This window comes from Salarias fasciatus, chromosome 1, assembly GCF_902148845.1.
Source record: "Salarias fasciatus chromosome 1, fSalaFa1.1, whole genome shotgun sequence".
In the NCBI taxonomy this organism is placed as follows: domain Eukaryota; kingdom Metazoa; phylum Chordata; class Actinopteri; order Blenniiformes; family Blenniidae; genus Salarias; species Salarias fasciatus.
Window position 1 is genome coordinate 24,032,692 of NC_043745.1, and position 16,788 is coordinate 24,049,479.

The following is a 16,788-nucleotide window of genomic DNA, read 5'->3' on the forward strand; positions in this document are numbered from 1 at the left end:
ACAGAACCTCTATTTCCTGTGTTTCATGATAGGATGAACTGGTTAATTCAAATGTGTCTGGCCATTTACTGAGATCACACTTAAAACATGTAAACATATCTTTCTGAACATGTCTGAATGAGACTTATTTTCAAATGGTAATGCGACATAGCAGAGACTGCATGGGACCACTCTTGGTGTGGCCCTGTCCTGTTGACTCCTTTGACTCCAAGAAATTAGTCTTGGAAAAACAAAGAAACAAGCGCAAAGCAGCAGCTGAACTGGATCCCTCCGCCCGGCCACATGGCGCGACGAGCGCTGACATTTAGGCTGCCATATATCACACAACTTCACAGCTGTATTGTTCTCGCTTTTTTCGCGCAGAAAAGTGGCTGAATGAGGAGAAACACAAAGAGTGCTTTGATTCTATGCACAATACGTGCCAGTGGTAGCAAATTTGTGAGCTGAAACTATTATTTGTGCACATTTAAAACTATTTTGAGGGCTGAATGTAAATCAGCGAATCTCCTAGAAATGTACAATCACAGTTTATAACTTCTTGTCTGTACAGCTGATATCATACATCCTGTGCTCCATCCATCTATGATTATTTTGTGTATTAACGTTCGCTGACATGAAGGAGACTCCATATTGTCAAGTCACAGCTGCAAGCTGGTGTTTGCAGTCGTCTGAGCAACTACCACAGAGAGACTGCAGCTATGAGCACGTTAACTCTGCAGATAGGCGTTCTGCCTGAAACAAACTGAAAGGGTCGTGACAGGCGTACCCGTGGTCCAGCAATACCCTTTGACCTCAAACAAGCCTTTGTGGGAGGAGTCAAGTGCTTTCAAGGTCCAGATCCAATACAGATGCCTCACTTTGTTTTACAGTGGGCTTTCTGTTTGTTATTGTTAGCATGACTTATCTGATCGATTTCAGCATGATTTGCTGGCTGAGCTGGCGTCCTGGTTTCCATCATAGCAGCTGTCTGAGATGCAGACACTGCCACAAGCAGAATTCTGAAATCCACAGCTAAGCACTATGCAGATGCAAATGCAAATATAATGCAAATAACAATCTGGATCAACAAAGCAGGGTTTTTTTCTCTCTCTCTCTCTTTTGTTTTAATGCTGTGCCTTTTTCTCCAGAATCCTGGTATTTCGACGTGGGAAGAGGACGTGGGAAAATCTGACAGTGGGGGGAAAACTTCACAGTGCCGCATGTGACTTTGAAAATTCTGTCCTCTCCGCTTCAATAATGCAATCATGCCATACATCTCTGTCACCACATGGTCACACCCCTCTCCTGCAACCTTTACAGTCTCTCTCTCTCATTCACTCCCCCACATACACACCCACCAAGGCTGCACACCTATCTAATGGGGAGAGTAGAGGTCCTGCATGGTGGATGTGAGGAGAATTTTAATAGCCTGCTTCCTGTCCTGCTATGCTCTACCTCTCTCCATTCACTGTGCAGGCAGAGGTAATTGGTTTCACCTATCCAGCGGGACCCCGGCATGTTAATCCATATGTTGGTGTGTGTCTCTGTCATTCGTCAATACAGCTTTTTAGATAAATCGCTGTGTTTACAATTCGGCATCTAATCTTACTTTGATTGTTACAGGGGATCAAACGTGTCAGAGCAGGACAGTGCCAGGAAGGAAATGAAAGGAGAGCCACACTTCCACAGCTGAGCACTTGTGAGACGGAGCAGCTCGCATGTGATGCTTTTTTTTCCTCTCTCTCTCTCTCTCTCTCTCTCTCTTCTCTTCATTTCCCTGCTCGATCAAAGCATGCACGGTTACTCACTTGATGAAGTAGCTGGCTCCTTCTTCCGTGAAGCCCTCTTCCCATCCTCTAGGCAGATCTGTAACACGAAGAAGACCACACTGAACAACGAAAAATGTTGCAGCAGGAGAAAAAAAAAAAAAAAGAAAAGAAAGAAAAGCCCCACTCCTTCAAATCTGGATACAAAAAGAAAAAAGCCGCATACCTGAACGGATCATGTGTCCCGAGTTAACAGGCTCGCCGGTGCGCGGATGTAACCAAGTAGTGTTGTGAGTTTTATCACTGCAAGAGAAACACCTGTTACTGGACGGTAATGAAACTGCAGTAATAAAACCGTCACAGCGCGTGAGTACAGCAGCGCCTCGTGAAAGCGCCGCTCGGCTGCAGCCGCTCACTTGATGAAGAAGACTCTTCCATCCCTGCAAACTCCGTACGACCAGTGATCAGGTAGGGTGTCCCGTCCGAGAGGTGCCGCCATGATCTCTCGTCTCCGGCTCGGCTCGTCCCCCCTCTCCCGCTCCCTCTCCTCCCTCTCCCTGTCCGCAGACTTTTTCCAGGGAGCCCACATAATGCCACCGCTAGGGCTGCATAGTTTTTTTTTTTTTTTTTTAAAGGGGAAGAATACCAAACCGGGACCCTGCAAGACCCCGAGCTGTTTACTCCAGGAAGATGAAGAAAAAACCAAGTTCAGCGGTGAGACTTCAAGGAGGACTGCGGAGAAAAGTTGGGTGTAGCCCCAGAACGGGTGTAGTAGTAGTGATAGGAGTAAACATGGAGCGGATTAAAGCGCAGGACCTGCTGACTGCACCGCGCAGATTGGAGCTCTTCGCCAGGAATAATGAACAGCTTCACGGGCTTTTTACTCTGGTGACGAGTGAAAAACAGTGAATCAGGGAGTATTAAGAGATTAAAGGTGCCATGCAATTTCAGAGAAGGCTGGAACATAGCTTTTCAGTGCTTTACTCGTGAATGTTTGCAAAAAAAAAAAAAAGATAGTTGAGCAAGAAAATTGGTCAGGTCACCACTAAGATAAAAATATGTAAACAAGGCTGTGCAAAAACATTTTGGAGCTTAGATAAAATACTGGTTACCACTCCTCCCTCCTTTCCATGCAGAGTTTGCATGTTCTCACTGTGCATACTCTGTTTTTTTTCCGACAGCCCAACATGAAAATGTTGTGAATGTGAGTTTTATGTGTCTTTTTCTTGCTTTTTATGCTGTGATGAACTGAACTGGAGGCCTAATCAGTATGTACACTGTATTCATCCTCAGCCAGCTGGGATCTTCTTCAGCAGTCTGCAAATCAGAGCATTACTTAACCATCCATCCCAAGTGTGGATGGATAGATGGATGGGTGGATGGATGGTGCACTGCCCAGTTAGGAAAAGAATGACTCCTCCTTCCGATATAATTCATAAAATATTTATATGATGATCTGCTGTAAATGGAAAACGAGGCAGTTATAATTGTAATTTGACCAACATTCTTTTTGTCCTGGTAAATAATACCAGCTACTACCATGCCAATAGTCACTTGCACTAAGTTTTAACCTAATGCTGATTTCCCCTTATTTAGAGATGCCAGGCCACTGACAAACTTTGTTGGCGAGCAATACAGTACATCGGACTTGAGAATGGATGAGAAGCGGACAATTTTAAAAGCTAAAATAGAAAACCTTAAAAAAGGAAATTTTAAAAAGAGCATGTCTTGCAGCTTCTTTCGAGATATTCAAAGGGGTGATTGCTGATATAGGGCTAATATAGAGAGATAGACAGTCACAGACATATTGACAGACAAATCTAATTTACAGTCGAGGTTCAAGACTTATGTAACAGAAGAAAACCTGTGACTGACTTCAGAGTGCATTAGACACAAACTGGATTATAGCGCTGGATGGTACCACACAACAAGCAAATAGGCAAAAAAATAAAAGGCTAAAATAAGTTTTTTTTTTTAAATGTAATTACATTTGGATATGTATTAAGTTCAGTTTTTTACTTTATCAGCAGTTTAGTTTGAAATATTTGAGAGCATTATTGTTTATGAACAGGAGAAAGGGTTACACAGAAACACAATGAAGCTGGTTCGCGTTGAAATGGAAAATAAACTGTATATTGAAATGCTGCCAGTCTCATGGCCAGTTGATAAGATTTGGCTCTAAGACTTGTCACCTATAAGCCAGCTGTTCCCACAAGTCAACAATGTCAAACCTTGAAAGCAAAAGTGAAAATGAGTAGGAATACAGCACTGAAATCTGAAGACTGCAAAGCATGACCAATGAAAGCAAATTTTCAATAAAATTAAAGAAAAGAAAGGCAAAACAAATATTGCACGGCAAAAACTATTGAAGTAACATAACAGAGACAGAAACACAATGACTGCCATGTTTGAGGAGAAGTTAGGTTTACTCTTTAGGTTTTAGCCTAAAGGTATCTGTGACCCTCATTTATAACAACACCACAAGTAAGCTGACTGCACCCAAACAATGCATTATACAACATATTCTTGCTTCAGGTCAGCTGCAAGATCATCTAGGTGTTTTGTTACTTGCCATCCACATACAGTGTTTTTCCTAAACCATAACAAGTCAGTCTAGTTTGCATTGAAGTCATGACTGAGTGTGAATCATAGTTCTCTTTTTGAAGGTGTACTTATTTGATATGGGTATTTCTTTCAAAATACAACACATTTAAGGAGTTCAGGATTAAGGCACAAGAGTGTTTGTTTGTGCATTAAGTGTACTGCCCAATTTAGATAAAGTTTGTCAGCCGAGCATCACTCTTACTGCAGTGATGCCTTGAGGACAGCAGGTCTGATCATGACACACTGCAGTAATGCTTACGCTGCATCAAACATACCTGCCCAAATTACCGCTGCTGCCCCACATTTCACTTGGGCTGTATGAGGACAGGCCATGTTCAAAGTCACACTGTTGTTGTTGGAGGCACTTTGCTGAGTACTGAGCATCAAACAAGGTTTCAAGACACCAAACTTTCCACATGCACATAAATATATCATCAATATGATCCTCTCTTCATTGTAACGCTGTGCACTTTGACTGGGTAGGTTACCAGACACCACATTCAAATCCTGTAACAATTACAGACAGGCATTCAGGTGTAGCTTTACATAAGACTTTCTTGTATCACCTATGGAGTGCAAGTTGCATCAATCTTGATGTGTCATCAGTGAAAGGAAAATGCTGCAGGGTCAGTGAGCAGAGAGCAGCAAACATCTGTCAACATTATAAATATCTGATCGCCAATTCCCTTTTGGGGAGACTGTGTTGAAAAATTCTCTTGTCCTGTATGGCACTGTTTATCAAAGATTCTGAGAGATGAAATATTTTCTCTGAAGAGCCACTATCGTACATCGTCTGTGAAGAAACCAGTTACTTTAAACGTCTTAAAATTTTACCTGCATGACAAAAACTTAACAGAGCGAGAAAATAAAATCTCCTTGCTACAGTCTACTTTATCGGGTTTATGTTCATACAGAGCATATTATTATCAACTAAATGAGCCATATAGAAAACATGTACAAATTTTATAATAGAGCTCAATATACAAGAACAATATCAAGTTTACATCTCATACAAGGTTCACTGAATGGGTGAATCGTTTCACACTTTCATAAGTTATGTGGAAAATATAATTCAGCCTTTATGATCTCAAGGTATATCGAGCTTTGTTGATTGAAGGTAAATGTGTGAATTATGAAGTTCATAATTTTATCTGTAACTATTGGATTATCAAAATGCTGAAAAACAATACCAGCATTTTTTTCTCTGGACTCCCTCACCACATTACCCCTGAGACGCTGAGAACCCAACATTATACAGAGGCGATGTGGAAAGACCAGAGACCCAGCCTCGACTTCTTCTCTGCTCTATGATTCGCCAAACCCTACAGAAAAAAAAAGAAAAAAAAAAAAACAGATGCTGGAGGACACACACATTCTCACTAACAGATGAAAGCTGGAGCCTTGAAAACGAGAGCAGATGTGGGGAACTACAGTTTGTTTTTTCTAGAAAGAGTTTTATTATAATACTCTTTCACGTCTGCAAATGTCTCGACGGAGCATGCAACACCTCAAGCGACCCATCTGACCTCTTTTGGCCCCACTCAAGCTGGGTATGATATATTAAAACAGGCTTCTGTTATAGTGTCAAGCAAAACACCTGAGATGAGATTCCACATCGTAAACTAAACTTAGCATGATCTGGTTTAACTTATTGTGCATTTCTCAATCAGCATCCGAAATGCAGAACCTGGAACATCACCCTCACTGCAGTGTAGCAATCCTAAGGCGCTGTTCAATTACTGTTCCTCCACCTCCATGATATATCATCATCCCCACTACATAAACATCCCTTTATACATACTGAGCTTCACACACAAATACACACATTGTTGCTGCGCAGTCCAGTGCAGCTCTGCAGTGTGGTCTCTGCTGCTCCTGCTGCTGAATCCTGCCTCTTGGCTGCCAGAGGCTCACAATGCAGCAAGGTGACTCAATGTTATTGTCTTCTCCTCAGAGAGCCTCCTCCCGCTGAATCACAGCTTTCTGAAGGTGCCGGCCACAGAAAATGAAATAAAGATTCTTTTCTTTTGACTTTGTGCCTTTGGCCAGGAACAGTTTGGATGTTAATCTATCTGGCAGAGGCCCACATAGGAAATCAATAACATCTTTTCTGAAATGCTGTTTTTTTTTTTGTTTTTTGTTTTTTTGGTAAGGTATCCTTAATATCAGCTGAGTAAGGTATATAAATAAGCTCAAAGTGTCAGAGTGCTTGAATCACTGACACACCCCAAAGGCAGTATTCTGACTGTTGGGTCTTATATACACCAAATTTTATTTTAGAACTTAGTTGTTGATGAGAAAGAAATGCTACTCTTTCCATCTGCTCAAGCTTTCATTCACTTTGCATTTAGCCATGATAACCTCAGACATTGATTAATTGCCTCCTAGCTCAGTGAAGTATGACAATGACATCTGCAGGGCAGGGACGTTATACTTGGCCATAAGCTCGGTTATGAACAGCGGATTGGATTCATCGTCTGGCTGTAACACCCAAAGCTCAAAATTGTCATTTTACATCACAAGTCTTGTATGCATAACATAAATTGAAAACATGTTTGTCTTAAATGATCCAAACATATATTACAATTTTTCCCTCAAACAAAACCAACTGATGCAAAGACATTTTATTTTGTCCTTTCAAATCAGGCCTTTATACTGTAACTGCAGTGTACTTGTTAGTGATTAGAATTTGAACTTTCAAAGCAACCTTTTTCCACAGTACTAAACGATCCCAGTATTGGATTTAGCCATCACACAACAACAGCGCCCTCTACTGCTGTTCAGCACAATCTGGACGGTTCATTCATTTCAATGAGATGTAGAGTAAATCGAAGTTTGTAGATTATCATGTCTCATGTGCCAGTGCTTTTATAAACAGTGACATTGATCTGATTTTCAGTTGACTCTTTTGGTTCAAGGCCAACAGATCACTATCACATTTTTTCCATTCACATCTAATAGTAGTGAAGGCTGCCATTTCGCATGAACAAGATGATCATTCACAGCCAGTCAAGGCCAATATTGTGGAAAAATTCAATCCATTATAATTATACTTAGTAGTTTTATGTACAATTAGTACACATACCCCAAATGAATTGTCTTTTCACAAAAATTGATCACCAATGACAGCTATTTTGGAGGAAAAAATAAGTGGAAAAAAATTTTGATGAAAAAATGACGATACAGATGGACTCCCTTCAGAAGAACAGCTCAGTTTTTCACCGGCTTGTGAATTGATGAGTGCACTGAGAAAAGAATGGCCATCTGTAAGCACAGCCACAAGGTCCTATGTAAGATCTTCCTAGGAGCCTCGTGTGCAGGACTGAGGTGAGAGGTCGACTTGAACCCATTAATCACAGATTTCTGAGGGGAGTAAAATCTTGGGTAGAACTGCAGTTTTGGGGAATTTTGCACCTTATACTCACAGACAGTTTAGTAAAGAGAAATACTAAAACACATTTGCACTCATTTTATGAAGACATCCTCTTGATCTTGAAATTTGCTCAAAGCTACTTAGAGAGATGCATGAGTAAACATGATCAGCTGAATGTGTACTGAAGTATACTGAGGTGCACCTTGTCAATAACCATTTAGTAATACTTTCCCAACAATGTTTGTCATCAACTGCTAAAATGGAACTTTAAAATAGTTAGTTACCTCTGGCACGCACACACTTCAAACTGTAATTCCAGTAGTGCCTTGACAAAAATTATGTTGTATGATTAATATGATTGTTGCATCTTGCTGAGAACTGCTACTTCTTTGTGCTGAACATCCAAAATACATGGTTTTGTCTTGTTTTGTTTTTTGTATAATATAATATATATATATAGCTTTAAGATTCTTTCTCACCTCAATTTAATATATTTCCTTTAAAGCACAATTGCCTTTTGTCTGAATGGTAGTATACGAATACATTCATTTATTCAAATACTGTAATACTCCAATGTACATTACAAAAGGGGGATCACCCTCTTATCTAGATAGTAATACAGATTGATTGATTGCTTGAATATTTATTTACTTGTTTACTCATTTTTTTTTTATTTGGTTTGCATTCTATATGTAGCATTACATACCGTTTTGATGACCTTATTGCTATAAATAAATGTTATGTTATGTATTAAAATATAATTTAATAAAGTGTATACTGGGAAGCTACACCAGACATGTGGAGATAAGGTAAAATGTTGAAATGAGCAGATGATTCTAAATAGTAATGCGAATGTTCACATTAAAAGTTGAAATTACAGCTTTAAATAGTGTATTTTGGTTATTGAGTCAATCAGACAGAGGGTACCGCCCACTTGCTCTGCCGTCTCTCGCCACGTACGATTCAATGCAACGCAACTTGCTAGTCGTTTTGATTGAAGGCTGAACTGACCAACTGAGTTCCTTCTTCCCGTCACGCAGCCTACCGTGCTGACTAGCAGGCTATCTCCGATCATAACGCCAGCTGAGAGGAAGCGGTAGAAAGCGGAGGATATGAGCTCCCGGAGTCACGTTAAAGTGAGTATAGACACACACACCTATCTGCTGTATTATTTAAATAATGGACGCTGTAACATCACGTCCGCTGTTATAAATATCTCACGTAAGCTTTACTGTTGTGGGCTACAGCGTTTTGTTGCGTTAGTTCTTACAGTGTCTGGTACTTATTAGCTGCCACTGGCACAGCTAATGCTAACGCCAGCAGCTTCCCCGGTTATTATTAGCCATTTATAAACACCGTGGAAATTAGAAGAGTTGAATGACACCAAATACACAGACAAATAATTAGACCAAATAAGAAAGCACTTATACAGAATTAACGTTGACTGTTTGATATCATATCTTGGAATATCATAAATGAATAAATCATTACCCTGTTGTGATTATCCAGATGTGCCTGAGCCGGATCTTCAGCACCTGCTGGGTTCTCCTGCTGGTCCAGCTGTTGTGTTCCCAGGCAGTTCCCATCAGTATCGACAAAACTAAAGTCAAAGAGCCAGAGGCTAAGGCTGAAGAGCCTCCAGCCAGTGTGGTAAGAATCACATTCTCCCATCCATCATTTGGTACACATCATTGTTTGTGCTAGTAAAAATAAATTCTCCTCAAATAAACATGTATATCACAGACAAGGCACTATTTATCATCAGGCATCAGAAGAAAAAAAAAATGCCACAGAAGACCTTCAATAGTACACACAAAACTCTCTTAAGTACAGCAGTTTCTCAAAAGCGTATTGTCTACTCTGGAAGATATCAGCATCCTGAAGGAGCTTCCAGCCATATAACAGCCTGGGGGGGAAAAAGTCACAACAGAGTTCATTAGAGACCCATAAACATTTTTTATTATTATTATTATTATTATTTTTATCGTTATTACGTTTTTTACTTGCTTTCAACTTATTCTAACATCATCATTGTGTAGAATGACCTGGGCTGTCCTTAAAAGCACTGATAAATATTGTTCTTATCAACATCATATATATTTTAACTCTGTCAACTCTCATCTCGCTCTCAACAATACACCTCGAATTGTCTATATGGGCCATTCAAATGTAAATAATAGTTTTGATGCCATGCCTGTTTTTGCTAGAAAAGGAAATCAGCATCACCAAAAACTATGTAGTTAACAGAATGAAGTGTTTGAAAAATCAAATGAATATTTGAATTAATTTGAAATTGATGTACTTTGAACATGTGCTGGAATAGCCGATCCTGTTCTTCTCTGTTGTCTTTGTGAGCGAAATTAACGTGCAAGCAGGCTCAAAATGAAATGATCCTGTTGAAATAAGCTCTGGAGACTCTTATTGATAGTGTTTCACTTTTCCCATGGTAAAAGATAAGATAACACACAAGTTACGTAAATAGACTTCTCTATGAAACGCCCAACATAAATTACACTGTAGAAACTGTTCAAATTAATCACATAGTCATCCACCACAGAAGATAAAAACATTTCCTTCATGCTGTACTGGTAAACCGGTTAAGAGATAACAAAACTCGTACGGAAAGTTTATTATGCAAACAGGCTCGAGATGAATGATGTGATTACAGTTTAACAATGACACATTGCTGGCAGTAATATTTATAATGTTCTGTTTTTAAGAGAACAGACATTAACATTGTATTTGTTCCAATCTTTTTAGGACACTGGACTCCATTATGATCGCTACCTCAGAGAAGTCATCGATTTTCTAGAAAAAGATCAACATTTCAGAGAAAAGCTCCACAATACAGACATGGAGGACATAAAGGTGTGTTACTTTCATCTTGTCTTTGCAAATGTTTCTTCCCCAAAATAAGAGATGGCCAGCTTCGAATCTTCATTTGTTCAGGAATGTGATTCATTTTTTTGTGTAATTTATGTTTTTGGGGAAATCGATACCATCATGAAGCCTTTTTATACTTGAGGTGAACTGCGCCACCCTTTTCTGTTTATCATGTAACAATAAAAAAAACAAAACATAAATTTACTGTTGGATCTGTTTATGATATGTATTGTAAAACATTTGCATCTTCTGTCGATAATACAGCAAGGTAAGCTGGCCAAAGAGTTGGACTTTGTCAGCCATCACGTCAGAACAAAATTGGACGAGCTAAAAAGGCAGGAGGTGAACCGACTCCGCACTCTTATTAAGGCCAAACAAGATCTTGAAGGAGGAAATGGTAGGTGACTTTTTTTTTCTGTGATTGAAGTCACAGTTATAATCTTGCAAATGTTAATTAGAAGATCACAATTTGTCACAAACATGCTGCATATCTCTCTGGTTTTATGTAGACATAGCAGTGGACCACCAAGCTCTGCTCAAACAGTTTGAGTACCTGAACCACATGAACCCACATACGTTTGAAGTGGACGACCTGGATCGGCTCATCAAATCGGTGAATCTCATTCCTCCGTCTTGGCACGTTTCAGTGTTGCTATTGAGACAAGCTGCAAACAGGAGCCCACGCAGCTGCTTTATTTATACACCATTGGGCAAAGTATGGCCAACATTTGGTTGACGGCCATGAACAGTGGCCAAGAAGAAGCGGAGGATATCGGCTTATGTGGAAAGAGTTCGGAACTTGAACTGAACACGTATCCTGTAGCTGGAGCTATTCAACTTGTCTAGCTGTGCCAAAATGAACTTTAAATAGGAGTTGATATGTTGGGGAGGTTTTTTTTTTTTTTTTTTTTTTTTTGCTTGTTTGTTTGTATGTTTGTTTCAAAATTTTTGACAAATTATTGTTGAGTTACTTTTCTGAGTGGCCATAGTGTTGCAGTGGTTTGTACTATTGCCTCGCGTTACAGCCAGAAACGTTCTGGTTCCAGGAGTTTACATGCTCCCTCGGTGCCTATGTAAGATTTCACGGGGCAATCCAACTTTCTGCTTCAAAGCAATGAGTCTTAAATGAAAATGGGAACTAAGTTGGCAGGGTGTGTGAATTCTTAAGTGGATGATTGTCTCCGTGATTGTTGTGGTATACTGTGATCTGTCTGTATTAGCTGGAGTACAAGAGAGATTTACCTTCCCTCTAGACATTGTTTTTGCTGAAATCCATCAACAAGTCAGTAGAGACTGTTGAGTATTTGCAGATGGTGACAATGAACTCTATACTTTAATTATTTTGTCCTCTGATTTTCTTAATGTCTAATTTCACAAGAAACTCTGCGAGACCCTGACAGAATGAATTAATTGTTTTGGATGAAGTCTGAATGTGCTTATGTAGATTATGTAGATCAGTTATATTTGGTACGATGATCGTCACTGCTGAAAGAATGCTTATGTTCTTTTACTATTTCTCACTTCTAAAATGAACAGAACATTTAATTGACTTTGTAAATGTTTGTTTTGTTTGAATGTGCTTATTCTTTACTTTCACTCTGTATATGGTGATTTCCTTGTCATAATGAAATATGAGGTCATTATTTTAGCGTTCAGTAATCCCTGTTTACTGTATATTTTAGTGTGTTATAGTTTAGATTTCAGATGGGATTTAAGAGCCAAAAAGCCTTTGTTTTAAACTATTATCAAGGAACACACTGCACCATATGTTTGGTGATTTTAAATCACGCTAAACTGCTAACTCCTTTGAATGCCTTTCAACTGCATCCAGGCAACCAAAGATTTGGAGAACTACGACAAAGAGAGACACGAGGAGTTCAAGAGGTATGAAATGATGAAAGAGCACGACAGACGCGAACACCTGAAAACACTGGACGACGAGCAGAGGAAGAAGGAGGAGGAGCACTACGAGGAGATGAGGAAGAAGCATGCTGACCACCCGAAAGTCAACCACCCAGTAGGTGATTTTTTTTTTTTTGCACAAAACCAAAGGTGTTTTGTTTTTGTACTAACAGTGGATGTGTGACTGCCAGTTGGTTGAAGTGTAGGGTTTTTCTTCCCCTCAGTAATTAGAGTCGTTTGCTTACATGTTGCAGGGCAGCCAGAATCAGCTCAAGGAGGTGTGGGAAGAGGCAGATGGCTTAGACCCCGAGGATTTTGATCCCAAGACCTTTTTTAACCTGCATGGTAACACTTTTATAAGGATCTCTAAAAATGGAATTTTATTAAGCCACATGTATTTTTTTTTCCAAATGTGGCAGTAAACTTTGTTAATTGGTATGTTTTTCTTCATTTATGACACAGATACTAATGGAGATGGATTCTTTGATGAACAGGAGCTGGAAGCGTTGTTCACCAAAGAGGTAAAGCAGCAGCCTTTCAACCTGTTTTAGTGAACGTTTTTTTGCGCCGACTGCTGATCTCTATGATTCCAGCTGGAGAAAATTTATGATCCGACCAACGAAGAGGACGACATGGTGGAGATGGAGGAAGAACGGCTGCGGATGAGAGAGCACGTCATGAACGAGGTACAGTAAGCTGCATTCCGGCAGCTGTTTACCGTACGAACAAGAGTTGGCTGGTCGGCTGCAGATGTTAAGTTTACCGAAGAGATTTAGAGGAAGTCAACTTTAAACAAGACATCGTGCGCCGCTGCTTTCTGTCACGGCACCAAAATCAGTTAAGATCAAGAAGCCGCAAAATTAGAAACTACTCAGAAAAAGAAGTGGATTTTTTCTATGAGCTTTATACCATTAAAATAAACACATCATTTTTCTTTTAAATTGTGCCATAATTGTAGGATGAAATGAAGGTGTGGGATGCTCAGCAGAGCTGAGTACACTCGTACAGATGCCAAATGTCCATTAAAAGAGAAAAGAGCAGGAAGCCATATGACAACAAAGAAATAATCTATCAAACACAAGTTTGACTTCATTTTGTGCTATCTCAATTTTCCTTATCACCTTTTTACACAGTGACCATGGTGCCAGATATTCAAAACATAGTGATTCTGTTTTAATCAGTTAAAAAAAGCAGCCACTTTGCACAACATCTTAAATTGTATTTTATATCTATTCCATTGACTTTGTCAGTCATTCACAACTACAACAACGACGTGCAGCTCATGAAATGCACAGAGGAGTGTACATACCAGTCTCTCAGCCGACACGCTCATCAAAGCTTCTCATTTTATTCCCAGTGTTTGCTGTCAGAGGTCTCACTTGTATGTTTATGGATTCCTCGGCTCTTCGGCATTAAGTCTCGGGCTTGTTGGATTACTTAGTTGTTTGCTCGTTTGCTCATCCTGTTGGCAGAAGACAAATATCAAACACTCCATTTAAAAAAAAAATCAATTTCTTAAAAATAAAGTGCTATCACAAATTGTTTCTAGAATTAAACATAAATGTAACATGCATGAACGTAAAGAAGGTTCAGAGAACAGAAACTGGATCCACTTACAATTTGAGGATGTGAGGTTCCTGCCTTTGACCACGCCTCCCAGGATGCATCACCTCATCACAGATCCACCCACTCCAGATACTAGATTCCTTTCAGCAAAAAGAAAAGTGCGCTGGACACTTCAAACACACATTCAGCTATTTTTGACTGCTCCGCTGCTCTTACCTGCATCAATAGGTGGATTCCAACAAGGACAGGCTGGTCTCCTTGGATGAGTTTCTGATTGCTACAAAGAAAAAAGAGTTCTTGGAGCCAGACAGCTGGGAGGTGAGACTCAACATTTGATATTTTATCATGTAAAAATTTACTTTAGAGTAACTGAAGTAGTACAAAACCAGCTTGTGGAGAGGAGAAAGGAAATGAGTGATCTCTGCTTTGCTTTTTTTTTTTTTTTTTTAAATCAGACTCTGGAGCAGAACCAGGCTTACACAGATGAGGAGATGAGAGAATTTGAAGAGCATCTCGCTCAGCAAGAACAGGACCTCAACCTGAAGTCTGTGGACCTGCAGAAGCAGAGAGAGGAGCTGGAGAGACAGCAGGAGCAGCTGAACGCACAGAAGATGGAGCTGCAGCAAGTAAGCCATAGTGACTTCTAAAGGCTCAGTAAAGATTCAGACCTGAGGTTATCAAAGCAAGACAACCACGTTTTATTTAAAGTTTAAGTCTGAATGTTAATTATTTAAATGTTCTCTGAGCTGTGAAGTTGATTTAACATGTCTTCATGACAGGCTGTCGAGCACATGGAAAAGCTGAAGTCACAGAAGGTTGAGCCTCCTCCAGAAGTCCACAGTGAGTTTCTGTGTGTTTCAGTAGCTCTTTTAACGGTTTTAAAGACCGACTCTGTTAATGTAAACCTTTTGCTGTTTGCAGTTCAAGGGAACGTGGTTCCAGACACACACGGAGGTGACAATCAGTTGCATTTTGCACAAGAAGGCCAACAGCAGCAGGTTCCTCAAGCCGTACCCCAAAACGCTGAAGACACGCCTCAGGAACATAAAGAGCAAAACCCAGACTTAGCTCAACACGGCGCCCCCCAGACACATCAGGATCTACCACCAGGCCATCAAGACGCCGCACAAGGCCAGCACAACCTGCCCTAGCCGCGCTGTCTGAACTGTACAACCAGACTGTTGCAGTACCTCCACTCCTGCAGGGGAGCAGCCCCACCTGAGTGGATGGCCTTTGTTTTTTAACCAGCATGTCCAGCCTCAGGGGTTTGGACTGCACTGGAGATGAAGGACAGCAGCACAGAGAACCCCTCACCCCCACCCCACCCCTCCCCATTATCATCAATACCACTGTAAGCAGTAATCAGGATTACAAGAGCCAGTTTGACCTATCATGGACATTTATCCTGTGCAAAATTACATTTTCAAAATTTGGTGGTTTTACATTAGAAGTTATGAAAAGTGTTTGATAATGCAACTTTTTGGTGAGCTTTTTTTAACCCGCTGTTTGCTGTTGAAACACAGAACCTGTATAAATGAAAAGGCGCGCGGCTGGCTCTGCAAACAGTTCGATCAAAGGGGATGTTTAATACAGAGCAGCTATCGAGGGACAGAAGGTGGAAAGACTCTATTGATTTTTGACATGACGGTCGAGACACCACCAGAAATCTTTTGAAATGATAAGCGATCGTCAGTGTTTTACAAAATATGTGATATTTCAGAAAAGTGCAATATTGCATATTTCTTTTGATCGAAATATTCTCAGTCTAACAGTTTAAACTTGGCGGAGCCAGCAACACCGTCAAGTCAGCATAACCCGCAAATTCATGTTGAATTTATAATTTTTTGGGTCATCTCCGGCGGTCACTGTGACCAAACAGTTTTTCTACACTCGCTACTAACAAAACCAACGGACAGAGTCGAGATTACAACCTTGGTGGAAAACAAGAATATCCTTTCTAGAATAACTTTTCTACTTTCTGTATGAACGTGTATCTCCATAAAACATTGTGCTTTCCATTGTTCTCAAATGAAAACCTGTCCTGCCTTCGGTGTGAACGTGACGACGGCCACTTCTAAAGCCCCCACTGCAGCTGCTTCTGCTGAGGTCAGAGGAGTAAAGCGCCGAATACGACAGAGGCGTATTTTTGCCAGATTAAAATGAGTCAGACCTCTCCCCTGTGGAATTTGTGAGATGAAAAAAAACACTTCTCTGGTTTCTGTAAGTCCAGTTCTTAATATTGTGTTTGTCCGATGTGTGTCGCTTGGTCCAGATGACAGGAACTCTATCCCCCAACCGATCGCTGGTGTCGTGGAAGTGCTGTGTTGTCCAGGTTGCCAGTTTTCATTCATAGTTTCTTTATGCTGAAAAAACAGATTTTATGTTGCCACTTTTGACTGGAGGTGGTCTCATTTGCATCACGTTAGAGAATGTCTACGCCTTACAGTGGTTTTACATCTTATAACTTAAAGATTTATTCTTAATTTGCTGTAATTTGTGTGCCACACCTTCTTCTGAATTGACTTTGCGTTATGATTTGCACAGTGTGTACAGGTGGTGTTTTGATTGCTTGCTGCTGGATACATTCGACAATACTGCACACACCGGTTCAATAAAATGGTTTACCAACAACTTAATCAATTATATTTTGGTGATTTTATACTAGTATAACAGAACAAATGCAAAAAATAAAAATAAAGCCTGTGCATAAATCAA

At 40.1% G+C, this 16,788-nt stretch overlaps 2 protein-coding genes across 2 annotated transcripts; one reads left to right on the forward strand and one right to left on the reverse strand.

The window, feature by feature from the left end:
• Positions 1-1,776: 1,776 nt before the first annotated feature.
• On the reverse strand, positions 1,777-2,379 carry LOC115390734 (pleckstrin homology domain-containing family A member 7-like). The gene is made up of 3 exons (XM_030094725.1): positions 2,162-2,379; positions 1,972-2,048; positions 1,777-1,845 (listed from the first exon to the last, which is right to left on the reverse strand). Exons 1-3 carry the CDS (start codon positions 2,332-2,334, stop codon positions 1,784-1,786), a joined length of 312 nt encoding a protein of 103 aa, XP_029950585.1. The 5' UTR covers positions 2,335-2,379; the 3' UTR covers positions 1,777-1,783.
• A 6,399-nt stretch (positions 2,380-8,778) lies between these two features.
• nucb2a (nucleobindin 2a) lies at positions 8,779-16,707 on the forward strand. The gene is made up of 13 exons (XM_030094600.1): positions 8,779-8,858; positions 9,232-9,372; positions 10,483-10,590; positions 10,870-11,002; positions 11,115-11,218; positions 12,437-12,622; positions 12,762-12,852; positions 12,970-13,028; positions 13,101-13,193; positions 14,302-14,391; positions 14,529-14,699; positions 14,853-14,913; positions 14,995-16,707. Exons 1-13 carry the CDS (start codon positions 8,835-8,837, stop codon positions 15,222-15,224), a joined length of 1,491 nt encoding a protein of 496 aa, XP_029950460.1. The 5' UTR covers positions 8,779-8,834; the 3' UTR covers positions 15,225-16,707.
• Positions 16,708-16,788: the final 81 nt, after the last annotated feature.